This window comes from Ursus maritimus, unplaced genomic scaffold (assembly GCF_017311325.1).
Source record: "Ursus maritimus isolate PB19 unplaced genomic scaffold, ASM1731132v1 scaffold_6, whole genome shotgun sequence".
NCBI classification, from domain to species: Eukaryota; Metazoa; Chordata; class Mammalia; order Carnivora; family Ursidae; genus Ursus; species Ursus maritimus.
The window spans coordinates 29540443-29567868 of NW_024426774.1; the positions used below are offsets into that span (position 1 = coordinate 29540443).

The 27426-nt window shown below is 48.9% G+C and overlaps 1 protein-coding gene across 2 annotated transcripts; it reads right to left on the reverse strand.

Moving 5' to 3' along the window:
• Positions 1-2979: 2979 nt before the first annotated feature.
• CDC42EP3 (CDC42 effector protein 3) lies at positions 2980-26534 on the reverse strand. 2 transcript variants are annotated; one of them, XM_040623117.1, is made up of 2 exons: positions 26513-26534; positions 2980-5003 (listed from the first exon to the last, which is right to left on the reverse strand). In XM_040623117.1, the coding sequence occupies exon 2, from the start codon at positions 4761-4763 to the stop codon at positions 3999-4001; it is 765 nt and encodes a 254-aa protein (XP_040479051.1). In that variant the 5' UTR covers positions 4764-5003; positions 26513-26534; the 3' UTR covers positions 2980-3998. The 2 variants fall into 2 exon arrangements, with proteins under 2 accessions (XP_040479051.1, XP_040479050.1); XM_040623116.1 differs by lacking the exon at positions 26513-26534 and adding an exon at positions 25844-26140.
• Positions 26535-27426: the final 892 nt, after the last annotated feature.

Below are 27426 nucleotides of genomic sequence, written 5' to 3' on the forward strand. Positions count from 1 at the left end.
GGAAGTGAATTCACGATCAGATTTGCTTTAAGTACAAATGGCGGACAATTAAAAGCAGTATATCACAGTTGTCCCCTCATCCACAGGGATACGTTTCGAGACCCCCAGCGGATGCCTAAAACCACAGACAGTACCAAACCCTATGTATGTTTTCCAAAACATCCATAAAGTTTAGTTTCTAAATTAAGCACAGTAAGATTAACAACAATAACTAATACTAAAATAGCACAATTATAACAACATACTGTAATACAAGTTCTGTGAATGTGGTCTCTCTCTCTCAAAGCACCTTATTATCCTGTAGTCACCCTTCTTGTGATGTGTGATGATAAAATGCCGACAGAACGAGATGAAGTAAGGTGGATAGGCATTGTGACAGAGCGTTAGGCTAGTGTTGACCTTTTGGCGATTGGTCAGGAAGTTCATCTGCTTCCAGGCCGGATGGCCATGGGTAACTGAAACCGCGGATAACAGGGACTACTGTAGTGACACAGACTTCCCTGTTATACATCTATTCACAGAATAAGCGTGGTTCCCATTCTTCCACATGACTTTCTTTGCAGCATTTTACCACAGAACGAGGACTCCCTTACAACTCAAGTAAGAAATGGTTAGGCCTACTTCTTACTAATCGCTTGCTCTAAGAATAAGGAGAATTCAATGTTCTCGGATGGAAGACTGACTGGATGAAATCACGTGCTATCTATCCCAACGAAGCACGCAACTCTCCAGCTATCATCAGGAAACACGTCAAGCAAGCAACCAACCAGGGAGATCATTTTCTTCTTTAGAAAATAATCGTATTGCTTAGCCACACATAAGTTAATGTGTGAGTATCGTTTTGGGTATTGTGACATTCTCAAGCCCCATACAGCCAAATAAACCAGAAGGTGACCCATCTGAGTCAATGCTAGCTTATCATTTAGCATCTGGAAAATTTTCTTATGTGGCTGGATCTGGCCGAAAAGTATGGGTGGAGTCACAGGGCATCAGCCAAAAACCTAATTATGTATGTGGCTTATTGACTTATCAAAAAAAAAAAAGTCAATCATTCATATTAGTGTGGTAGACTAATTCTAAAGTCCGAGGACTTTATTTATTAGAACTGCTAAATTAGGGACTAGGTTGGCAACAGTTTCCAAAGGAGAAGCTCTTATTGGAGAGAAACCATCATGCCGACTTGTTTTATTGTTTGTTTCACAGTAAAATGATCCAGTCTCACCAGCCTTCGTATTAGAAGGAGCAAAGCCATCATGGAGTGTAGACTTTTGTCTGTTTAAAAACATGTATCAAGTTAATGGATTCATGACTTCCTCCATTTCATGACTTCAAGGGTTTTGTGAGGAGACCTGAAAAATTGTAATTTTGAATAATATAAAGACTGTGATTCTGGAGACCTCGGTTTCTGTCCGACCGGTTTAGTCTTCTGTGTTTGTTGACAGTGACCTGACTCACTGAAATGTGCTACGTAATGACTTTATGTTTGTGAAGAGCTAAGTACTCTGATGTTTTGATTTTTTTTTTTTTAAGCAAATATTTTGAGGCAGAAATAATGTATCGTGTCCTTTGTTAGGTCTCATTGCCCAGGGAAAAGATCACCTCCAAGAACCTTGCCTACGACACAAAGAGTCGCTACTTTCACAAACTGCTGGTCTCTTTTCTGGTTGTTGGGTCACAGGTGGCTCACCATTCTGAGTTTGCAAATTAAGTGCATCTTGATAAATTAGGTTAAAAGTGGGAGAACGTTCAGGCTGAGAACGTCAATTCAGCTCTCAGCAGGTGCAAGTTGAAAGTGCCTTTTTGCAAAAAGCCACCACCAGCTCTGCACCTGCTCCTTGGAGAAGGAACCAGGTATCAGAAGGGCTGCCCCAGGAGAAAGGACTTAAAATCATAAGCAGGATGTGGCTGTTTCCTCTCTAATAGGGGCATGCTTGTGCCCTCTCAATTACACCTAACCTAACTGGAGGCCTCATGTGAGGGGGCCAGAGAATGTGCGATAGTTAAATACCTGTGAGGGTACCTTATTACTTAGATTCTATCAAACAAACCCAAGTGGAGGAAATATGCAAACATTACTGTTTCACCTAATACTTTAATCTTTTCCTTGAGGTCATGTTGCAGATGGAGAGTAAAATGACAATAAACGTGACCGCTAATGAAGATGGGGAAAGTGTTGAAAGGGTCTGGTTGAACAGAAAAAGAATGCTGGAAAACCATGGGATAGAAATGCAGCTGGGAAGTTAAGGCAGACACTCGGTGCTCCAGGGAAACTGGTTTCCTCTTCTACTTGGTGAGTTGTCTTGTGTTTCCCCCACGAAGTGCAGAGGTTGTTTCAGGCCATCGGATGATAGAATTGCAACAACTCCAAACCAGGTGGGGCAGTCATTGACGTACTTGGGAGAGGAAGTCATTTCAGGGCTATAGTTCTAGGAGAAATGAAAGTTATTCTGTGCAAGTGTTTGACTTTGAAGGGGGGAAGGGTGGTTGACAGCAGGACAGGAACTGCTGTGTACATTTCCTCTTCCTGTTTCCTTAACTGACGTCCCCAGGCAACTCTCCTTGGCGGGGGGGGGGGGGGGGGTGTTCTCCACTGCCCTCTTTTTAGCCTCCTTCCCCTTGTTTACATGGCACCTGCAGCAAGGAAACTCTGTCCAACAGGGATGGGACTGGGGCTACAAGAGTTTGCTACAGACTGTGTTAATGTAAGGGTTAGGAGATTCACAGAAATGAGTTTTGAGAGGCTGGCACCAGCGTTGACTTAGAAATTCTGATCTCACATGTTCATTTTTCCTAAAACTGAAGGGGCCTGTTTCTGGAATCTCAAACCTTTGGGCAAAGGTCCAAATTGCAGAGTGGATGGAAATCATCTCTTATTTTAAAGGCTCACGTACACTTTAGAGAAGCAATTTTTCTAGCCCTGGACTTAAGTAAAATATTATTATTCTCTTACACTTTTGTTTATTACTATAAACAAGCAACTTCATTTTAACATTTACTCTTTATTGTGTCGCATGAAGTACCTACGTAATGCAAGTATGTACTGTACTAAAATACCTATATTTCCAAATAACATTATATGGTGTAGCCCACAGTCTCTGCAGAAGCATCGTGAGTAACCTGTGCCTTTATGCTTTACAATCCATTGTTGAGTGCTGTGAAAAGTATGCTAACAGACGAAGGAAAAGAAATAAAGCTAAGTATGAATACACTTTTCCAAACATATACAGACGCAGCTTACAATGGAACCCAATGGAAACAAGTCAAATGACAACATTTGATGTAATATCTATAAAATGTAGACTCTGCAATAAAAAGCCAAAGGCACATAAAAATATATTTTAACTTTAAAAATAACTTAGTTACAGTAATACTTTGCTCGTGTCTTACCAACATGTAGCCGACGGTCAAAATTTCACGAGATAGATATAATATGTAGGGATATATAAGAGCTACGAGAAAATCCCCCGAACCCATCAAGTTGTTCAAATGTGAAAACAGAGAACAGTTTAAACACTGAAGAATTTGCTACGGTGAGCCCAAATAATGTAACATAGAAAAGAGTCTAGAAAAAAGGCTTAGGTGTTAAATAAATTCTGACTTCTTCTTGCTCAGAAAACGCTGGAGTTCTGTCAAGTTCTTTAACGTGACTTGTGCAGCCCTTCGTAGCTAGTGCCAATCCCGGCCGAGCCAGAGTTCTTACGTGCCCGGAAACAAAAAAGGTGAGCTGAACATAAGCAATACCCGCCGAAAATGGGTTCGGACTGACTCACTTCCTTTCTGCCAGGACGGTTGTTTTTTTGTTTTGTTTTGTTTTTTTCCCTAATTGTTTTTGCAAACAGGGCATAACAGGTACAAAAAATATTTCGTAGGAACCTTAGTTTAGAAAACCCATCACACACAACTGCACACATAGCCAGCGAAGCTCTTCTCTTCGACTGTGGTTTAGTTTTTATTTTTTGATACCTTTTACCCCAAAGGACAAGAGTGGGCGGTGTCTGTTACTTATTTTTATCCATGACATTCAGCACCTCATCCAAAAAGGAGGGCCCCAGGTCGAGCTGCAGGGACAGGAGGGACCCCGTGAGGTCAGAGAGGGACTCCTCCGACTTCGTCTTCTCCTTGACGAGCTGGCACGGGGCAGGGTGGTCAAACAGGTCCTCGGCCGGCCAGTCGGGGTACTGTTCGGAGAGGCTGGAGGAGTGGCTGTCCCTGCCCTGGCTGGACTGCGACGCGGAGCCGCTGGAGCCCCACGAGACGTCCCCCTGGTGGCCCGTCCCATTCTCCAACAGGCTGCTCTTCTCCGGGGCCTTCTCCTCCACGACGGGCTCACAGCTAAGCCGGGGCAGCCTGGCCGGCCCAAAGGACTCCTGTTTGGAATTAAACGTCACGGGCGACAGCAAGGGCAGCATGAGCGCCTGGGACCCTCCGATGGTCGGGAGGGAGATGGCGTTTTTGAGCACCGGGGAGGGCGTTTCGGTGAACATGGAGTCGGAGGTGCTGTTGGCCCGCAAGAACTCGCTGTGCCCCGGGAACGGGCCCAGGCGCGCCTTCTCCGGGTTCCCGGGCAGCAGCTCGTAGTTCCCCTGCAGGAAGGAGATGTCGCCGAACACGTCGTGCTGGCCCTCTTTGCCGATGTGAATGGTGTGGCGGAAGTCTCCGAGGGGAGGGCTGATCATATCGGGGGACAAAATGTCCCTCAGTTTGAATTTCTTGCCTTTCTTGTTATTGGCAGCTTTTAGGTAAATTGGGGTTTTGGCTGGCATTTTGGAATTGGAGAATGTCTACTTTGCGACAGGGAAAAGGGCCACTTTCTTCACAGCTGTTCTGTTTCCGAAAAGCCTCTTCTGATAGGATCTGTCACATCATTTTTTTTTCTCAAGTAGCTTCCAGAAGTGGTCTCTGAAATGAGCTGGGGTTTAAGAGGCCTTCCTGAAGTTACAGCCAAGTGCGGTGTCCTGGAGAGCCAGGCATATCATCCAACCCCTTCCACGATGGGGAGAAACCTGGAAAGGAAACCAAAGCAGGTTATAGTTAGCTGGCCCTGCGGGGGTCACTGGGGCCTGCCTTTTCCACAAGAGCCTATATATAATGGCAGGCCCAGTTCCATCCAGAGCCAAGCCTGATTTTGTCTTCTCCCTCCATCAAGTGGGATAAAAACTTTAATCTTCGGGTCTTTCACTAGGGGTCCACTAATCTTAGTCTTATTTCAGGGGGAGAAAAGAAAAAAAGGAAAGAAAGAGATGAGAAACCTCATACCTATGACGTCAGCACTTTCTAAATATGGCCATGGACACAATTTTCTGCACATGTCTAAGATTTTAGATTTTTCCTCTATTATAAGAACTGCTGTCAGCACATGACCAGAGTGATTTCAGCTCCTTAGATACAAGAGGATTTGCTTTAAAATGTGTTTTCTCTTTTGTTTGGTGTTCATACTAGCAAGACTGATAGTATTTTGTTGTTGAGTTCCGTGTCCAAATAAAATTAATGCAACATAGTGAATAGTCCTATAAAAGCAAAGGGACTGGAAATATTTACTAAGTGACACTGGTCAACAAAATCTTAGCAAACTGCATTCGCACACATTAGAAAACAGGGATTTGGGTATCAAAAAATAAATCGCCCTTTCTCAGTCACCTCCAGCCAGTAAGAGAGCTGTAAGAGCCAGAAGAGCTGTAGCTGGAATCAGGTTGTGGCACAGAGAGCAAGGCTGTCAAGGGTTTCAAGACTTGAGGCATTCTGAGATGGAAGGAAAAGAACTAAACTGCTTCTTTTCACAGAAAAAAAAGTGTGATCACCTATAACAGGCTGGGTCTTCACTTGGGAATACTTCTGAAACATTTACTGATAAAGCTCAAATCCTCTCCCTCGAGTGGAAGGAACCCCAAGGAAACCTCCATGATGTGGCTCCTTGTGTTAATGCCTTTGTGGGCAAAGCCTAAGACCTTCTTCTAACCTACAGAATATGGCAAAGAGGATGGGATGGCCCCCCTTGGTTAGGTTATATTATGAAAGAGTCCATCTTAGCAGACTGAGAAAGACTCCTTCAACGGCCTTGAAAAGGTAAGCTGCCGCGCTGAGGGAGGGCCGATGGAGATGAATTCTGCCAATAACCTGAGGGAACTGGCGAAGTGATCCCCCCCCCAGTTGAGCCTCTGATGAGACCGCAGCCCTGACAGCTGGCTCACAGCCTGATGAGACCCTGGAGCAAAGCCCTGCCTGCACTCCCAACCCACAGAAACTGTGGGACAATTACTAGATGGTGGTGTGAGCCACCAAGCTTGTGGTCGTGTGTTACCAGCATGGAAAACTCACACACCCCCCTTGCACATGCTAAGCTAGGTGGTGTGGGGCTCCAGGTTCTCATCTTACAGAAGAGAAACTCTTCATCTCTTAAGAATAACCCTCTAACTCTTCAATCACATCAGCTGATGTGGGGAAGGTAAAACCTTTCCCACTGCAGGAATTCCTGAAATGGCTCGGTGAGACCTCTCCCATCGGGCACCCCTCCCACTGGCAGCAGAGCAAATAAATAAATAAATAAGTAAATACTCCAAGGGCTGAGTTGGGTGGTGGCTTGAAGAGAGCCAGCCACATGTGCTTTGTAGCAGCCGGAGGCCGTACGTATCTGCTGCATACTTCTTTCCTTTTGGCGAGAGTTTTAAATTCATTTCCCCGTGGCAGGTGGAAGGCACTGTGCCCTGGCACCCACTGGCGAGGTACCAACTAGCTCTGTTTGGGAACTGGCTTGCACCCAGGCTCGACAAGGCAGGGAGCAATGAGCTGGAGAGGCCCACCGTGCCCTGGCTTCGTGTGTGGGGAGGAGGCCCAGACAGCACGAGGGGATTTGCACCCGGAGTTAGCTGACCTTGAAGCTGCCACCTGGGACCACACACTTGCCATCTCTCCCTCTCTTCAGTCCCGACTAAGGCCCTGGCTCCAACAAGCTCCCCGAGGTGCTGCTGTTATGGCCACACAAGGGTGTCCCGAGGTTCTGCTTCCCACTTGAGGTGAGGATCCCAAGGAAACACTGTGTCACTCACAGAGGGGCTTGATACCGAAGAAGGGGACACTGTGTGTGTAAGAAGCCAGGCTGGTGGGTCCAGATGTTCTCTCAATTTTCACTCGAATTTGAGTCTGGTGGCAGTCACCAATGTTACAAATCTAAAGTCTTGGATCCCAACATCAGAACTTCCTGGTAAGGGTCTAACACCCCAGGGCCCCTGTCACCCAGGGTAGCGGGCGTTGCCTTCCTGCGCTTCTGGGCACAGCGTGGTGGACGAGAGCCTGCAGGAGCCGCCGGGGCGCCGAGCCCACAGAAGGTGGGAGACAGCCCCGAGGGACAGCTGCCCACTGGCGCGGTGTCCTCAGCACACACGGCCAGGAGGACAGCTGCCATGGAAAGATACAGTGTGTCCACCACAACTCAGGGGCAAGCGAGGGCTGCCCGTGGTCAGCTGGTGGAGTCAGGGTCATGCGAGGCCAGAAACCGAGGCAGAGCACTTCAAACTATGCAGAAAAATACCAAGAAGACGCAGCCAAGCGAACGGGTCGCCGCCCTGCTGACGGGATCCCGCACCATCGCCCTGCACTGGAACAAGGACGGCGTGAGCTGGGGACAAGGGAAACGCTTGCACCCGGAAGGCTCAGGTGAGGAACGCCTAGCCCTCCCTCCCTGGCCACGGCCACGACCACGGCCACTGCCACGGGCACTGCAAGCCCCTCGCCAGAGGCTAGCTCGGCCTGGTCAAAGCTGGGTTTTAGGTCAGTGGCATGGACACAAAGGTGGGAAGGAGGCAACAAAAAGTAAGGAAAGGGTTGGTGAGTGAGGGCCACAGAAGCTGCGGGCAGTGGGACGGGAGTGGGAGAGAGAGAAGATACCGTAAAAGGCCTTTTCCTTTCTATAAATATTTACACAGTGTTTACTGCCTGACAGGGACGTAGGCTTCCAGGACTTTGCAAACAATAATTTGTATTGAATTTTTACCATGTGCCAGTGCTACGAGCTCCCAAATACACTGGAAATTGTTTTTTGGGTTTTTTTTTTTAAGGAATTTTGGACGAAAATGTCAGTTTTACAACTTTAGATGAGTAGCTATTTGCGACGGAATGCTGGGGAAATGGGGCTCTGACCCCATGCCCCTATCTTCTCCGTCCTTCTCCAGCTCAGGGGCACCCACGCTTCATCCCGCAGATCACTATCTGGTGAGGAGCCTGTCTTACACTGGCTGCTTCCTCCCCTCCTTTTCGGGTACTCTGGGCTCCCGGGCTTCTCAGCCGATGTACATCCATGGCCCCTTTCCCTTCCCGGCCGGACTATTCTCTCCGCATCTCCTCTGCCCTCGCTAGTACGGAAACCTAAGGGCGGTTTCCTCAGCGGTCACAAAGCAGCCGGGCCCGGGGAGGGCACGCTCGCGCCCCTGGGAGCCACCAGTGGGCGTCACTGACGGCATCTCTGTGTTCCGGGCACGGTTCCAACGCAGCTCCTGCACCAGAGCCCACCAGGCTGCTACCGTTAGGAGCCCCATTTTACAAATGAGGCTCTGCGGTACGGACGATGGGTCTTGAGTCCCTCTGCCAAGGCTACGTGGCTACGAGGCTCCGAGCCGAGCGGCCGGGCTCCAGAGTTGAAGGTCTCGACGCTGAGCGAGCATACTTGCCGGGAGTTCCGTCGGCGGCCCAGTTAGGAAGGGGGTGCATCCCAGAGCCTGCTGAAGATACAAATGTGTGCTAACACCCTGGGCTGATGAGGGGGAGGTCAGGCCCTGCATACACCGTGGTGGGAGCCCCAAAGGACCCCAGCTGGGTGGCAGGTGGTTTGACAGTATCTATCAAGACTGCAAGGCCCGTGCCTTCGACACCAGAATTCCACTGGCAGAGATTTACCCGGTTTACCCATGTGGGAAATAATACCTGCACAAGACCGTCCACGCAGGAACTTCCAACGGTCTGGAGCTGGAATGACCTAACTGTCCACTGACAGAGGACGGGTTACACTGAATTAAGGCGCACCCCGTACAAATGAATATCACACAGGTCTTAGAAAGGACGAAGCAGTTCCTTGTATGCCGATATAGAAAGAGCTCAAAGATCTCTATCTTCGAGGGGAAAACAGGTGCCGAAGTATACAGACACACTTGTCTGGGCTGGCAGGTCTGTAAAACCTCTCCACAAGCTACACAGGAAGCTAAGCATGGGGCCGCCCACGGGGCGAAGTGGACGGAATACGACAGACGAGGGCGGGCGAGAAACTTCTCACTGTATATCCTTTTATGATTTTGGGTTTTTGAACCATGTGAATGAATTAGCAATTAGCTATTTAAAAAAAAAGGAAAAAAAAGTGCTGCTTAGGGCTGAGGCTGCACGTTGGAGCGAATTTTATATACAGGTCCCAGAAAGCCTACTGCGTCTGGCCAACTGGACCCTAACGCAAATGTTTCTGTGGCGATTGTGTTCAAAAGCCAAAATCTAGGGGTGCCTGGGTGGCTCAGTCGTTAAGCGTCTGCCTTCGGCTCAGGGTGTGATCCCAGCGTTGCGGGATCGAGCCCCACATCAGGCTCCTCTGCTATGAGCCTGCTTCTTCCTCTCCCACTCCCCCTGCCTGTGTTCCCTCTCTCGTTGGCTGTCTATCTCTCTGTCAAATAAATAAATAAAATCTTAAAAAAAAAAAACCAAAAAAACAAAAGCCAAAATCTAGGGTGGTGGCATGTGGGTGAGACCTCATGAGAGGGCTGACCCTGTCTCGCCGGGGCGTGGCCCAGGGACAAACCACCCCCTCCTGCAGGGACCAGGCAGTCGCGTTCAAGAGGCAGCACCAATGTTATCTGGCAGAATGGAAAAGATCTCACAAGAAAAGGTTTTTAGTCAGAAAGAAATGAGAAGAGGCAAGAGACATAAGGATGCAGCCAGTGTCCATGTGGAAGGAGGATGGGCAGGAAGAGGCCTGGGGCTTGGGCATACGGTTCCTGTCCAGACGGCGGCTAGCGACACAGACACTGCTCTACGACGGGATGGTTCTACATGCCCAACCCGAAACCCCATCCCTGCTCACCATTTTCAGAAAAGGAGACCTGGGCTCCGGGAGGCTGCTGGCAGCTGACCGGTGGGGCAGTCGGCAGAGCATGGGCGAATCCCAGGGGGAGAGCCTGAGTCAGGCTGACACTGGAGAGGCTTTGCCCTCTGCCCAGAAGGAAGTGGGATCGCTTGGGAGGGGATGTAGGATGGGGTGGGAGAGAGGAAGGAGGGGCTTACAGGCCGGATGTGAACTACTCCACCAGGACTGGGGAGCAGGCCCTCTGGGTGTTCCATAGGCCAAATGAAGAGAACTGCTAGCCTTTTTCTATCAGGCAAGACTCTACCAACCATCGTGACCCCCTGGTACAGGACCACCCACAGGATGCTGCCCCCCCACACCTGGGGGCTCTCCCGGCTCTCCAGCTTTCTTGTATTGCCATCATTCCCCTACTCCCACCGTCTTCCTCAAATCCAAAGACAGAAAGTCAGAGGGAAGGAAGGCAGGAAGGCAAGAAAGAAAAAGAGCAGAAAACAGAAAGAAATCTTCCCATGTGGAGCCTTTTCTCAAAAACCCTCCTCTTGACCCTGAAATCTCAACTCTCCACGATCGCTAATCCCTACCTGTGCGCTCTTGGGTCACTATTTGCTCCTCTTTCTCCCCTTCGATGACACTTGAGATAATATTCATCTGGGAAATTAGATCCCTTAGAAAACGAAGGTCCCAGTCCCTGGGCACTGGAAGAGGATAGATTCGCCAACGAAAGGGGTCAACTCCCTGGTCAGTGGCTTGTCACCCTCTATCAAGGTGAGAGAGAACGTCCGGCAGATGTGGCCGCACACAGCCCAGCTGCAAATGCACAGGCCCCGGCTTCCAGGGATTTATGAGAAATCCAAGGGTTCCAGGATTCAATAGGGCTTGAGGGGAAGTTAAAGTCACGGTTTTGATAAGAACGGCCAAGTGTCGGGGCGTCCTTCCAGCACTAGGCTAGCCCATTTCATTTTCCGGTGACTGAATGAAGCATAAGTGATAGTGTTAGTAAGAGAAATCATCGCAGCAGGGATAAGTCAATGGAAAACAAAAACAAAAAACAAAAACCCCGAAGCAGCCCTTTGATTCATTTCCTTACCATCCTTTTGGTAAATAGAATGATGCCAAAAAGACCAAAGCAGGGCAGTGGCCAGGAGGTGGGCAAAGACAGGGTTCATTAAGAAGTGACACATGAACGAATCAGTTCCTGAATCACTTGAGAGTTGACGGGACTGGCAACTTATCTGAAAAGAACAAAGAGCTTTAGATTTTAAAAATCCCATTTATTTTAAGAAAGGAAATGTTTGGTTAGTCCACTAATTATTTTTAGAGTAATTCTTGGTGGAGAGAGAGGGTAAAAAAGTTCTTGCATCCTACGAAACAGGTTGCAATGTTAATTTGAAACACACACGTATAAAAACAGGGGCAGGTGGGGGGTGGGGAAACCATCCCGAGGGACCTTCGGGCTTTTTCCTTTCTTCTGCTTTCGGGAAGTCAGTGTGCGCGGACTTCCCCTTGCTTGCTTCATTGTCACATCCTTCAAGGACATCCTAGCTTCTGATCACTTTTCACCCTGCCTCCCTTCTTCCTAGCATCCAGACCCAGCACTGCTGCACCACCCGGGCCCCAAGCAGAAATATGAAACAGGTCCTCCTTCAAGCCAGAACCATCAGTCCCAGGGACGGATGATAACCAGTTAAGAACCTCTCCAACCCCAGCCATCTTCAGGGCACTTCTCTCTGCCGCCAACAAGAAGATAACACTACTGTGATAAGTCCCAGAAAACTGTATTTGACCCTGGACTCCATTCATTGATTGATAAAAATATCTATTTATTTATTTGAGAGAGAGAGAGAGAGAGAGCAGGGGGGAGGGCCAAAGGGAGAGGGAGAGAGGGTCCCAAGCAGACTCTGAGCGAAGTGCGGAGCCCAACGCGAGGCTGGATCTCCTGACCCTGAGATCACGACCCGAGCTGAAACCAAGAGTTGGACACTCAGCCGACTGAGCCACCCAGGTGCCCCATGGACTCCACACTTTAGAAGGGATAAGCGTTACCTGAAACATGTTCCTGTATGTTCTGAGGAGTCCAACAGGGAGACAAAGAACTTGGTCATGACATGTGAGAAGCTGAAGGAGGGGAGCAGCTGAACAAAAACTCCAGACGGAGGGAAAACAGATCTTTAGGAATCTGAAGGATTCATTTAACTGTAATAGAAAAGGGATTAATTTGTTCTCTGAGGCCCTAGGATTACTGGGCAGAAGCTACAAGGACCTAGATTTTGGAAAAGACAGTTTTCTCAAAGATGGAGTAGGTGGCTGGGGGTGTGTGATCGAGGTCTGGGGACGTCCCAGGGAGCAGCCCTGATCCCAGGCCTCCTCGGTGGTGCATGGCAGGTCCCTGCTCCTTCTCAGTCTCCTACCCAGGGATACTATTACTGCCAATTTCCTCATGACCTCCTGTCACATTCGCCTGTGAAAACGCTCCTGGACTTTAGCTAGAAGACTTTCCATTTGAAGATGGCCATGTTTTTACTAATCTAGGGATGACAAGCCAACCTCCTGGATCAGAAACACTAAAATATTACCACAGTGTGGGCACTCATGCCAGTCCTTTCGCAAACCTCCGTAGGAGGGCTTCTCTGAATCAGACAAAGAATGTGAAATTCATGGGAAAAAAGTCATAGTATTAGAAGCTTCACATTGAACTTCAATCAAAATCTAAGACAGAAAAAAAAAAAATGTAAGCAGAGGAACACCCAATGAATGGCATCCTGAAGAGATGCTTTTCATATTTTTATTCTATTTACTCCACCCATGAGAAGATAAGAAGATGCCGTTTCTATTTTTAGATTCTTATCCTCTCCCGTATCATCCAAACTGAGGACAACACAGCTCTCCGCTGCAAGGCTGGGGCACTCCACGAGCTCCAGCCCCAGCAGCTCAGCTCTCGTGCAAAGGGCCTTACAGCCAGACTGAGCAGACTCTATTTTACGGACCCACTCAAAAAGCCTGATGCATTTCACCTTCGCTTATTTATAAATGGACTTCCCGTTTATGATTCAGCAACAGCTTGTATTTATTTTTCTTTTATGACCTGCTTTGTAGAAACCCACAAAATACCATATGGGAGACTCACTGCTAACTCGTGTACACACCTCACATTTATAGCATCTAATTGTACTAGTTGAAAGATTTTTTAGAAGCCAAATTGGGAGACGGCACCTCCACCTCGAAAGTCCCCACTTTTGAAGATGGGCCATTACACACCCTGTCTCCCTATTAAAATCCGTTACTGGGGAGGACGCAACATGGACATGGATCCCTGGGTGCTGTAGCAAGGCAGGAGGAGGACAGGTTCTCCTGACTCACTCATCACAGCTAGTTTTGCATGGGGCCCAGTCTCAGGGCTGGAAGGACCAAGGCAGCACTCTAGTTTGGGGGATGCGAATCACATGACCCCATTACCGTGAACTACTCGCGTGCTTCCATAACTAATGGATCCCACCTGATCTGCAAAGCTGCAACGACATTATCAATACAGAAAGAGAATTTGGCCCCCAAAGGTTAGGTCCCTTGATTACTCTATTTCTCTAATAGGGTAAAAGGACAGATATGGGATTTTCCACGTTATTCTCCCAACCTACTCCAGCCCTTGATAATCATTCATTCTCATTGGATGGGCTGACACATGGCTTCTCCGCCTCATACCAGCACTGGGTATATTTGGAAGCGGCAGTGGCCATTCCATTCTCCACCCACTTTCAAGGCAGGCTCCCCTGTGTTATTTGTACAGAAATATCTGTACACAAATATTTGTTCAATAAATGAATGAACGTCCCCTCAGACCAGGCTGAGAGCTCTTCTACGGACACAAACGGGCTCTTCTCTTTTTGCCTCCCACTACACACAGCACGCAGGGAACATCAAGCCAAGAAGGTTTTAAATCCATAACCCCTGCGACCCCTTCCATCATGAGGGATGAGTTGGTTTGCTCCCGAGTGCCAAGCCCCAGTCCAAGTCTCCAGGGGCTCCGCAAGGAAGTGGCAAGTTTGAAATGCCTGTTTCTCTGGAGAATTTACACTTGTGACTATGAATGGCTAACAGGTGAGTGTTTGCCCTGGGCCAGGCGGGCACTACAACACACCTCTTAGGAAACAATCTTAGATTAAGCCCGTATCTCAGGTCAATCAGCCAAAGCCGTGGAGGAGCCAGGATTTCAGCCACCACCGGACTCCACAGTCTGTGCTCTTACTTGCTGCTGGATGGCTAACGTGACAACTGGCACGCAAGTGAGTTTAGAATGGAGTGGCCACTGCAGGCTACCTGCCTCCAGGTCTGACAGGACAAAGAAGAAACCACACACTATCTCAACATCAATGAGAGGCAGAGAGGGTAACTGCACCTTGTTAGGAAACAAGAATGAATAAAATGGTCCTAGACACCAGCTGAAAGAATTTTGTCAAAAAGAATCTCAAAAGGAATTTGACTTGATGTAAAAGAAAAGCCAAAAGATTAAAATTTTGCAGTTATAAAAGCCCCCTGAGGCTGGAGGAGAAAAACAAACATCCTGTTCTAGAAAACAGCGTTCATTTCAGTGCCGTTAACTCTTCCCAGAGGAAGCACGTGCACCGGCCACCACACGGCTTTCGCTGGGGACAATGGCTCCCTTCCCTCACTGGGGACGCTTCACTTCCCCCGCAACTTTCTGAAACTAAGAACCCTGTGTTCCTTACATGGAATGTCCTCCCACCTTCTTACCATCAACCCCTCCTTATAACATCCCCCAAGATCCGCTTTAGTCACTTCCTTCCCAGAGAAAATTCCCTCAGTCACCTCACGTAATCCAGGCTCAGTATTGCACTCGCAGAGGCTTTCTGAGGACTCCTAACGAGGCTATTATTTGTTATTTTTGTTTTCTGATTATTTTGTTTCTGTTATTTTGTTTTGTGATTTTATGTCCCGCATCTCCAGGTAGGGGCTAAGCTCAGTAAGAAGGAGGTAGGCAACCGTGCCATGAGTAAGAGCCACTGCGGATACAAATCTCCTCTTTATGATGGATTCCCGACAGCCTCCTTCTGGGCAATGAACACCAGAGGCCCTCAAATGTTACTGAAGAAACCCTTTTAGTTTTCCCTCTGTCCATCCCTTAGTCCCTGCGTCTGCAGGTTATATTCAGTGGGCCAAATCCAGACATTGGCCTGTTTGTGTAAATAAAGTTTTATTAGAACACATGTATGCCCATTCTTTTATATGTTGTCTCCAGCTCAGTAGTTCTCCACTGAGGGTGATTTCACACCCCCACCCAGGCGACATTTGGCAATGTCCAGAGATGTTTTTGATTCTCATGACTGGGGGTGGTGGCGCTACTGGCATTTAGTGGGTGGGGCTCGGGGAAATGCTAAACATTCTACAATGCACAGAACAGCCCCCACAACAAAGAATTATCTGGCTCCAATTCTCAGTAGTGCTGGGGTTGGGAAACCCTGGTAGAGCTGCTTTCACATGACAAGGTCAGAGCCGAGTAGCTGTGGACAGGCTATGTGGCCCTCTAGGTCTAAGATATGAACTGACCCTTTACAGAAAAAGTCTGAGCCCCTGCCTTAGCTATGGCATTTCCACAGGGTTCGATGGTTGTTGTTCATCCCCCAAACCTTAACAATCCCCCTGCAATGACAACCCTGCCTGTGGCTTCAACTATCCCCTCCAACAATAACTTCCAAATCAGTGTCTTCAGCCCACACATAACATAGTCTCAAGTTACTACTCAAGATAGCTCTGCAGACCACGGCCAGTGGATGAAAAGATGAGTAAAGAAATCAAGAGTGAGCTACTAGAAACTTTTGACATTGCCGTAACCATCGAGGACAGGACCAGTGGCTTTTTCTCCTTGGATGGGCTATTGACACGTTTGGGAGCTGGGTGTGGGCCCGAGGTACTCGTGCACACTGCTAGTACCAGTCTACAGTGGATTGGAAATTCTAAAGCAGACATGAAGAAAACACCGCTCCTGCACAGACAGCATCGGACTTTTACCCCCCAGTCTTTTGAGACTTCAGCTGGCTCCCCCCAGGCACTTCCTGTTGAACTTGTTCCACACGAATGTGCCACCTTTCTCTGCCTCCCTAGCACAAGCCTCCCGTACTTTCCTCTCGGTAAATGGCAGGAAGTCACCCAAATCCAAAACGCGGCTCTTACCCCCAACTTCTTCCCCTGCCTCATTCTCCACATCAAGGCCCACTGCTGTCGCCCCTGATCAACCCCAAGGCCTCAGCCTTTCCTAGGCCTCCAGATCGCTCTCCTGCACGAGAGCATTTGCTTCCCCACCTGTCTCCCTGCCTCCAACCTCATCTCCTCGAGTAAGCCAGCTACAATGCCCAAGTGACCGTGTCACTCTTGGTCTTCAAAGGCTGGCCCACCCTTTTAGCCTGGACATAAAACTCATGTGAGGCCCACTTTAGCGGTCAGGGTCCTGCCCACTCTTGCAGCTAATATTTCCTGCCAGCCCCCCCAAGACCTCTTACTCCGAGCCTCTACTGTACCTTGTTTATCCCTCAAACCCACCAGCTATCACACTTGGCTGCAATCACTACTGGGTCTCCCACTGGGCTGCCTTCTGCGGAGACAACTAGATTTAATTCATAGTTGGCACTGAACAAATGTTTGTTGAATGAATGTACAAATGAGATTGCCTTGACTTCCTTCCCTGCCTGTCCTGTTGAAAATGCAAGATGGAGTTTTTCTAGGACCCCTATGGGGAAAAAAAAATAAATAAAATCATTGAACGACAGAGCTGTGGCCTCTTGTGGCAAAGGCTTTCTTTCCTTTTTCCATCTGTAAGACATTTTAACCTTTCTCTATCCACACAGGGTAAGATCTTACAGGCTAGCCATGCAAGCTCCTGTAATTCTACAGGCTCTTACAGATCTTTGGGATTAAGGCAGAGAATATTTGTCATCGTGCTATTTGAAAGGGAAAGGGCTTCTATCCTCGACTGCAACGTGCAAATAGCGTCTCAGAGAGACAGGCAAGACTCAAGAATAAATTGACAATACATTCCCCTGACTGCAGACTCGCTAGTTTTATTTAAGTCAATCTTAAAGAATGAGGCCCTGGAGAAACAATGAGCTCGCTCTCCAGACCTTTCCTTTCAAAAGGAAATGGGTTAAGGGGAAATTTGGATTATTTGGCCCAAGAGGTACAAAGAAACCTCTAGAAACTGTAATGGACATTCTACAGAAAATGGCTGCTTTGAATAGCAATGTGGGACCAGCACAGGGCAGGTACTTAAGAAAAACGCCTATCGAATGAAGGAACATATTGGCAAACACAACAGTAGACAGAGCTCTCACTGCGGTTCTAGGCCTTAGGGGAGAAGACACCTGGGCTAAAACTTGGAGCTGGGCTCGCAGGCTCCTTGCAGAACTCCTTGCAGAACTCCGGACACACGTGGGTGCCAGTTGCCTTCTGCGTAAATGGACATAATTACCCTAAACCCGCTTCTCTTAAAGGTGCTTATAAGAGCTGAGAGCTATGCAAACACCAAGCATCATCTTTACACCAAACTAAAAACCAGAGCATCTCCTAGATTCAACATGCAGGAAGGAAGCATTCTATTGACAAAATAACGACTTTCACTTTCTCCTTCATTGTCTGTAGCGGTCATCAAGAAAATGGTCGTGTCCGCTGTGTGAACCTTCTGCACAACTGCAACTCCCACCTCCAGCTTGCTCAGAGGACGCCAACTTCCCCTACAAATGTACACGCATCCTTTCTCTCCAGGTACAATTCTCCCAGCCTTGAGAGCGAAGGGGACTTCTTGGGAGTTGGGCAAATTACAATCAACCGTTATTGATCACGTAAAGAAAAATGTGAGGGCCTCTAGTTATTTTCTTAAATATCTGGTACGCTGTCAGGTGAGAGGGAATCTCTATGGTCCCAGGGACAGAAGGAGCCATGTGATAAAAGTTCATGGCGAGGCCAGGTGGGGCCGTGTCTGAGGAAGAAGTCTAGGACAACTTGAGTTAATCAGCTTGAAGAAAGGGAGAGGCTTTCCCGCTGAGTCTGAGTTCCCAAGTGGGGATTCCAGAGGGGAGGGAGAGAGGAAGCATTCCTGCCTGGGGAAGTTAGGGTACGTACCCTCTAGGCCAGGCCCCTGAGAGGAGCCGTCCCTGGCAAGTGCATGCAAGCTACGGACACGCAGAGATGATCTAATCATAGACCTGGGTGTAAGATTTATCTATCCTTAGTATTACAAGTACCTTATGATGGTGGTTCTTCACCCCGTGTCCCCCGGAACGCTCAGAGCTCAAGGAAGTCACCTCTGGTCACTGGTGAAGGGAAGGGAGGCTGAGAAAAGTAGGGCCAACTTCCCTACCCGTTCCTTCCTCCTCTTCCACTAAAAAAATTCTAAAATCTGTTCATAGACTGGGTTTATATTTCTTTCTTTGCTTTGGCTAGGAAAAAAAAAAGTTTGAAAGAGAACTGGGCCAAGAAGGGGGACTTGTTTTCTGTCTCTCAACTCTTAGGGCCTTAGTTTTATCTTGTCAGAATGAGGGAGGAGGGCCGAAATAAGGATCCTTCTATCTGTGAAATGTTAGGGTCTGTGATTCTACCTCTGCAGAAGCATCTAGTTCCCAGGGAATTCTAAGGAAAAAATGGAATATTTTTTAATGAAGTTAAGAGCATCCTTAGAATCAAAATATTGGTTACCAGCTTATAAAACGTTCATCTTTTCCCATCCTTCCTAGTACCAAATTAAAGGTACAAAGCAATGCCAGTAATTTTCTCCGGGAGCCTCAGTTTGCTCATCTGCACAGTGGGGACAGTAACAGTATCTTCTTAGGAGACAACACACGTCAAGGGCTTGACAAAGTTCTGTTAGGCAATGAGCTGACTAATCAGTGGAAGAGGCAACTATTACTAATTATTCCAAGAAACCAGAGCTGCATAAGTAACAACAGGCCAGAAGTTCCCTGGTAGGATTTTTCTCCAACCTTATTTCTTTTAAACCTTGGGATTTGGCCACATGCATAAACTGATTGTTTTAAATTGTGTGAAAAAAACCCCACATGTTCTGGTTCCAAGCGTAATTCCTCATTCTGAAAAAAAACTGGAGTTGGAAAGAAGTCACCGTTTCCCTCCCCGCACTGCCCCGGGGACATGTCGGCAGCGCCCCACCCCACCTGTCCCACAGGGGAGCCCACGGCTGAAGGCTTCGCCACGAGAAGACAGAACAAAACCCACCCATGAACAGAAACTTAGACTAAAATTACATGAAGCCAAAAAATCAACATTACTGTGGAAGACCCTTCACTCTGAAGCCATCTGAGGGCAAGAAAGACAGTTTGGAGCTATGACAGGCACGCACGCACGCGGCTTGAGGGGATGGACTGAGAGGTCACCTGCCTTCATCCAGCCCCTGGCTAGTCACTCGCATCCACCGACAGCTGCCCAGCCGAGAAGACGAGAAGACGAGCAGCAAGGTCTGGGGCTGGCTTGTGGGCTCCTTACCACTAGAACCGAAAGGACCGGAGGTGGCCTCCCTTTGAACATGCGTGTTCTGTCGCCTGGGAAACAGTAACGTTCCTAGGGCAGGATTTGAACAAGCTGCTAAGTGAACCTGACCTCTGGCCCGACAACACTGAGAGAAGACGGTGCCAGAGGCAGAATCATGCCACAGGCTGGGGCTAGATTGTCTGCTTTTCCGTTAGGTTCTGTTGTTAAAAAAAGATGAAAGCTGCTATAAACGAGCTTCCGCCCTACCTTCAGGGAGCCAGCAGGCTGGCTAGGTAGCCAGGAGGGTCAGTAACTGATCACTTAAATGAAGTGTCACAACACAAGGTTAAGACACTGCGGAACTGCCGCGGATACAAGGGGGAGGAAGAGTCAGAGAATGACAGTACTCTACAGCCCGAAAAGCATCCATCTGCTTCCTCTGCACCCCCATCCCTCCCCTTCCATGGCTTCACAGATGAGGGGGCAGAGCCTACCCAGAGAAGGGCTGGGGTTTGCCTTGTGACACAGCTGGCCAGTCGAGCCTCGTCTCCTGCTGTGCTAAAATCAACGTTAGATGTCTGAACTGACCCTTGGCAGAAAAAAAAAAAAAAAGAAAGAAAGAAAGAAAAAAGAAAAACTCCAAAAAATTTTTTAAAAAAATAAATAAATAAAAAGGGTAAGAAATCAAATACATCCTGAAATGGCAAAGCCACATTAAACCCAAAATGCCTTGTTTAAAAAATGTGTGCAGCCTAAATGATCGTAATGAATTTGAACAGAACAGGTCTTTTTCAACTAAACACACAGCGATTTATCATTGGCATGATGTGTCCACAAATATGACCTTCGAGTTGTCACCAGAACATGACAGATTCCCGAGTGTGTAAGCTGTCTAAATAGAGGCCTGGCTTTGAAGTTCCCCGCCCTGCACGCTGGCTCAGGCTGCCTCGCTGCAGATCCGCACTGGTCTGTTTTTTCACCCAGGGTTTTACAATATTAGCAGTAAGAGAGCTATGCTGATAAGTGTCACTGCTCCGGGCTCACTGGACTCTGCAGCTAGAGGTGACCTAGCACCAAACGCCTCATCGAAGAGATGAGAAAAAGACCCTGGAGTCCATTCATCTGGATCAAAGCTAAGGCCAGACCCTGCTGCTGCACGTCGAGTACCTCTGTGATTGTTCTCATCAGTCTTGCACTAATTTGATCAAATAGCAGAATGACAGGTGTGCTCACACCTTCCGGTGTGTCCTTGTGGCTGGCTCTAACCCTGTGGTTCTCTAAAAAGTCCTTGGGTTCCTTCAGCTCTGCAGGGCAGACTGCGGTGTGTGGCTTCTGCCTCTGGCTCGATGGCTCCCAGAGTGTGTTTCCTGCCCGACTAAACCTGCCAGCTGCTCTGTGGGCTAATGATTTCAGAGACTCTGGACACCGTCTCCCTGTGGAGATTCACTAAACACAGTGACATATTAAATGCTCTGAAAAGTCCTGCAGAAAGGGACCTTAATCAAGCTAGTTTCTCAAAGAATCCTTTCCTGATGCTATTCCTATCTCGGGGTACGAGGTAGGTGGTGCTGTCCTAGCTAACTGCAGACTGTTATCACTGCAACATGGTGTAACAAAGAACCGAAGCCTAGAAGGTGAATAATGACTTTTTCAAATATGCAAACAAAACCGAAATCACTGAAAATCAGGTTCTTTTAATTTCAAATCTGAGACTCGAGGAGGATTCTACTATTAATCCATGACTTGGGCAAGCAACAAGGATTCAACATATACTAATTTGGAATGCACCAGCTTCCAAGTTTGCCTGGCTATTCAGAAACAGAGAACTTTTAAAATATCAATATCATGATTCATATTATAAAACTGTGGTTTCATTTTAAAAATGGCTTTTCCACCAGAGGTACTGTTGAACTCAGACCATCATCATGAGACACTGGTGAACTTGGCATTGAAGAAATGTATCAAGGCCAAGGAAGGCTATTTTTTTTTTTTTTTTGGTAGGGAAAGAAACATACCCAACTGTTGCTGTAAAACTATTTGGCTACTTATATTATTTATTCTGGTTTGTGGGGTGCTGTTTCCTTTTGTAACCTTTAAAAGAGTGGGGCAGGAGAAGGGCAGATTCCAAATGGAGGCAGACAACTGGAAGGCTACTGCTCCTGGTTTTGAGGCAACCTGAGTTATTTCGAGCTATGCTTTCTAGAACCCCTACTTGGGTCTGAGCAGCCTCCCCCAGCTACTCACAATCCCGTAAGTCCAAGGCAGCGGAGGCCAGGCTGCCCCCCACCCCAGGTTATCCAGGGCACCTCTAGTGGGTTTCCCAAGCCTCCTTCCTCTCTCTGTCACACCAGAAGCTTATCTGGCAGGGCCCCAGGCATGTGTAGAACTTGAAACTGTTAATGCCACCCGACTTCCGCCAAGGACAGAACCTTCCTGCCCAGCTTACTGGTGGCTCCTGCCTCTTGCTTAGCCCCTCCTGAAGCAGCGTCCTTATGAAACATGTATTAAACGTCCACTGGGTGCCACGGGATTGAAGGGCCCGGCACTGTGGGTGTGGTCACTGGCCTGAAGGAGGTGACCATCCAGACTGGTTATGGGACACTGGAACCCCTGGCTTCTCAGAACTTCAACGCGAGGATGTGGTCCACCTTAAGCTCCACTTCATCCTGGGCTCGTTCCTGGATGTCTCGGGCTTTTCTTTCCCCTTTTCACTTCTGAATCCTACATTTTCACGTGGCACATCTGTTCATTTATGGTATAAATTAAATGCTCAGGTTAACTCTTAGCACTTTGATGATGGATCCACTGCAGGAGAAGACTGTTGCCATACCAGTGAGACCATCTTCAAAACTGAAATCGTTCACATGGTATCCCCAAGGCTGGCAATTACTGCCAGCTTCCTTTGAATATGGGGCACTACGAAAGGAGTTCCAAAACCCTCACAAGAGTCCTACGGAACAGCCTCCCCGCCGCTCCTCCCTAGTGGTGGGGGTGTGGTGTTCAGTACAAGCTCAACTAGACCTGAATTCAAACCTGATTCTGCTACTTACTCAGCTGTGTGACCTTGGCCAAGTTACCAAACCTTTCTGAGGCTGTGCTCTCATCCGGAAAATAAGAACAATACTATCTACCTCAAAGGGTAGTTATGGATATTAAACAAGAGAGCCAGTATTAGGCACCTAGGAAAAAAATACAAGCAACAATGAAAGCATCAACCTTTTGTTGTGCTTACTCTGGACTGGGCACTGTTCGGAATGCATCACTTTTTTTTTTTTTTTAACTCATTTCATTCTCAGAGTTAATATTATTATCCCTATTTTATCATTGCTAAGCTGTGGTATGCAGGCTAAGTAATTTGCTCAAAGTCTCATAGGTATTAAGTGCCAGAGCAAGGCTATGAGCCCAGGGCAGCCTCAGAGAGGCTTCTTAACCTCAGGGCTTTTTCCCCATCGCCCTACCCCGGAGAGGTGCTGACACTCAGGCGGGATTAGCCACTCCTGCATGCCAATTACATTGCATAGGCATATTTAGGTTTGCTCCTTTCAGTGTAATTTTGGGCAAGTATAAAACAGGTCTGCCCTCAGCTTCCACATCTGTAAAATGGGGATATGACCAGTTTCCTCCACGGCATGATTGCTAGAAATAAGTGAGTTACATCGAGGTAAAGGGCCGAGAAGATTGCTTGGCATTCAGGACAGGCTCCATGTAGGAAGTACCTTTATCATCCTAAGTCCTGAACAAGTGATATATTAGCAGAATTCTTGGACTTCAGTGCTTGCTAAAGGAGATTTTGTATCTGGCTGAATCTACCAGTTTCAAATGACTATCCTTGTTCTCTGGCAAACATGCTGCATTTAAAAATAGACTGAAGTTCTTCTTCAATCAATGAATAATCAGGTTCGCAGGATTCTGGCTAGAAAGAATTAGGCCAGGCTGAAATGAAATTGGACCAATAATAAGAATTTTAATAATTAAAAAGAAAACATCAGAGGGGTCTTTCTGGAGGGTCTCTTCAGGTTATGAACTGTACTTCACGCACTGGATAAACACCGTGGCTACTGGGCACAGAGCTGGTGAAAAATTGATGGCCTGGTAAAAATTTGGGGGTGATATAGGTTAAAACAACTTTGTCCCCACTGCTGTTGAATACCACGAATTCTAGAAGCAAAAAAGGGCAGCTTTTGTGAGCATGCTGGACATAAAACAAAACACCACATTAAAGGAAAAGCTGGACAGCAGACAGACAAACCAGCGCATGTGAGCACTTCCGCGATAATTTTTAGGGCTTTGTATTTACTCTTCTTGCACATTTATATTTACAATGAAAAGAAAAATAAAGTGCAACACTCATTACTTTAGCTGTCTTTACATGTTAAGTTCAGATAGAAAACAGAATTTCCCTGCTCAGATTGGGAGGGAAGGGGGAGCTCATCTTATTTCATGTCTGTAGCCGCTGCCACGGCCACAGCACCGTGTTCCAATCATGGAATTCATAATGTAAATCTCTTGCAGATGATACCACTGGAAAACAGAAACTGCCATGGACCCAGAAACACTTCCAAATTTCTGTAAAGTTCTTATCTGCGAGCCCAGAGGCTGGTACTCAAGTGTCGCGTTCAGTGAGCGAGGCCCATTGGGAAATCGACATTCTTTGGGAGACTTAATGAAGAACTTTCCACCATTCCTCGACTATACAAATACGCCCAATCCCTGATTCCACATGTGACAATGCTGAACATTTCACAGCTGCCCCAACTCATCTCCTGAGTGTTTAAATCTCTTCGGAAAAGGGTTCGTGTCACACACCTACAGTCTAGCTGATTCTTGAACTGCCAATCAGAGCTCATACAAATTACAGGTGGTGTCAAAGACCTCTAGAAGTGTCCAGAAAAAAGGAGAAGTTGCGTTTCTTGGTTGTTACATGCAAGATCTTTTCTAAGTTAGAACATTACAGGAGTCTTTTAAATTGCCTTTGAGATACCCCTGGGGCATCATCACAGCTTCCCGTGGAGCCTTTTGTCTCCCTATGATGTGAAGGGGAAGTCTCCAAGACTGGCTTTGCTATTCAAATACGGACATCTGCTGCACTCTTAATTTCTTGTTCTTTCTAAAAGGCAGCACCCCCAAGAAACTCTTGAATATTGTGAGGCCTAAAAGTTGGGGGTTGGGAGGAAATCTTTGTCTCCCTAACACAGTCATCAATTCCCTCACCCTTCCCAGCACCTCCCTCCCTAGAACCCCCCCCCACACACACACCCTCAGTATACACAAGCAGCGACTCCCCCAAATATACCACGGCTGGAAGGATTCATGTTGCAATACCCTCCTGACATTCCTATTCCCGCCCTCATTTTAATTCACTCACTTTTTTTTTTTTAAACAAAATGTAATTACTTGACTGTCAGCCTGGGCTGCACTCTGGGGCTTTTACTCTTTTCAACACAGCTGCGCTCCGGGCTTTGATGCTGCTGTCCACGCAGCTTGTCCCAGCCACAGCCTGGCTCTCGGTAATTCAACATTCAAGTGCATATTTATTTTTAAACTGACCTCTCCTAGACTGTACAGTATAAAGGAGGTCCTGCCAAAAAATATGCTACTTTCTATTTATAAGATGAAACACATGCCTCCCAAAGTCGAGAGGGGGATGGAGTACAATAATTCATAACAAAAAAATGACTGGCCAGATCCATTCGTCCTCACATGTCTGATACTCGTCTGTGTCAAGACAGTTTCAAGGAGAAAAAAAATCTTGAAAACGCTTCAGCTGTTCAGAAACCACAGTAAAAAAAAAAAAACAAAAAACAAAAAACCCCATTATAAACTGCCAGATCTGCAGGTTGGAGCTCCAGCCACAATGCCCTCTGTCAAGGGAGGAGAGGGCACCCGGCGGGTACTGCCACCGCAGATCCGCACGGTGCACCCATGTGCGGCCCTGGTGCCAACCCATGATGGGAGGGGAGCGGTAGCCATGTGCGGTTTGTTCTCGGATGGAAAAATGCAATACGCGCCCAGAATGGCTGTCAATAGCTCGGAGGGTGCAGCGTAGCCGTGCAGCTCCACCCTGAAAAGTGGTGGGCACAAATGGTGGAGCTCTGCGTCCTGGTCATGCCACCCGAACCCCTCCCGGGTTGCTTTATGGTCTCCCTTGGTCCTTTGGACACCAGCTGGGAAGGCGATGTTCTCGGTATCCCCGCTCCCTAAGCGTTTCCAAGCCTAGTACCCGGCGCACGCCGGAAGCGGCCACTACCGCGGATCGGACAGACTCACAAGCAAAGAGGAAGGAGCCCTGGGCAGGCAGCAACTCACCAGCCACCCCGACGAACCCAGCCGCTGCCCCACGGCGGGACGCCCCACACGGACGCCTCCCGAGGGCACACGCCGTCCCGGTCCGTTACCCGCAGATTCAGCCGGCTCGGCCGCGCGGCACCTCACAGCACTATCCACTCCGAGTCGGCGTAAAGGCCCCCAGGGCCGCGGGTCTCCAGGCTCCGCCCGCGCTCCAGCCCCGCCGCTGGGCTCCTTAAACCGCTCCGGCCACACTCGGGAGGGAAGGTGCGAGCCAGACTGAGCGCGCAGCGACGGGACGCTGAGCCTGAACCTGTGAAGGGCGGGGCCGCTGGGGGCGGGGCCGACGGCGCAGGGGGCGGGCCTGGGCGGGCCGGAGGGTGCGCGCGGCCCCGAAGACCCACCCCGCCGCGGTACCTGTGCCCGGGCCGGGCAGAGCGGGCGGGGGTCAGCCGCTACAGCGCCTGCGGGCCCCCAGAGTACAATGGGCACCCATCGTTACCGCCCTGGCGCCACCTTTAGGGATGCGGCTTTGATCCGAGCCGCAGCGTTCAGCTCCCTCGGCACAAAGAGAGGTCGCGGGAGACACTCGGTTCAAAGAGGGACGCCGGGGTGCTAGCGCCTTGGGTGCCTGAGGACAAAGGGACTCCGCCCGCACCCGGACACCTGCACTAAACCTCTTGCGCCCACCTCTCCTGGTCCCAACAAGCCGATCTAGCCCGGCGAGGCTCGGGCGCCGCGGACGGGTGACTCTCGAGGAAGGCGGCCACCTGACCGCGCCGACCCTGCCCCGGGTCCCCCAGCCACTCGTGGCCCCGGCTCAGGGGAAAGGTCGTGTTTTGTCAGTTTCCAGCTCGCTCCCTTTGGAGCTGCTGCCAAAACCCGGAGAGTGGATTTGGTGCACTGGAGACGCCCGGGGCTGCGAGCCGAGCGAGTGGGCACGCGAACAGCCGACGCTGCAGGTTTTTCCAGTCCAGGGGGAGGTGTTTCCTCTCCCGCGGGGTCCCTAACGAGACTTGCCTGAAGCTGGGGCAGGCGGGTGGCGGCGGTCCCCGACGCGCGACGAGGCGCAAGTGGCGCAGCTGCGGGCCCGGGAGCCTAAAATTCCGTCCTTGGAGGCACCTGCGCCCGCCGGTCATTCCCGCGACCGCCGGGGCACGCCCCGCCCCTCCGCCCGGAGGCCCAGCTTGGACCCGGTTAATTAATTTTCTTAATCCGTCTCCGTCTCTTCCTTCTCGAGTCCTCCGCCTGGGTTAATGAGTAGGCGACAGGAAAGGGCGGCGTTTTCCGGCTGCGAGGTCCCAGCCTGCACGGTCGGCCTGGGGAGGCGGCTGGAACCCCGGGGCGGGGGGGCGGGGGGGAGTCGGGCGCTCCGGGCCTGGCGCGGGCCCTGGGACTCTCGGGTTGGACGGAAATCCTGGCACAAAGCAGATACCCTGCGGAGGACCTTGACTTTCCCGAGCGCCATCAGCTTCAGGTCCTCACCGCAACGCCCCCCGGGTCTGAAACCTTCAGGAGGCACAATGAGCCGGCGTTGTAAGCCTCGGCTGACGTTAAGGTGAAGTGAAAAGGAAAAAGGAAACGCACACAACTGCTCTGGAGAG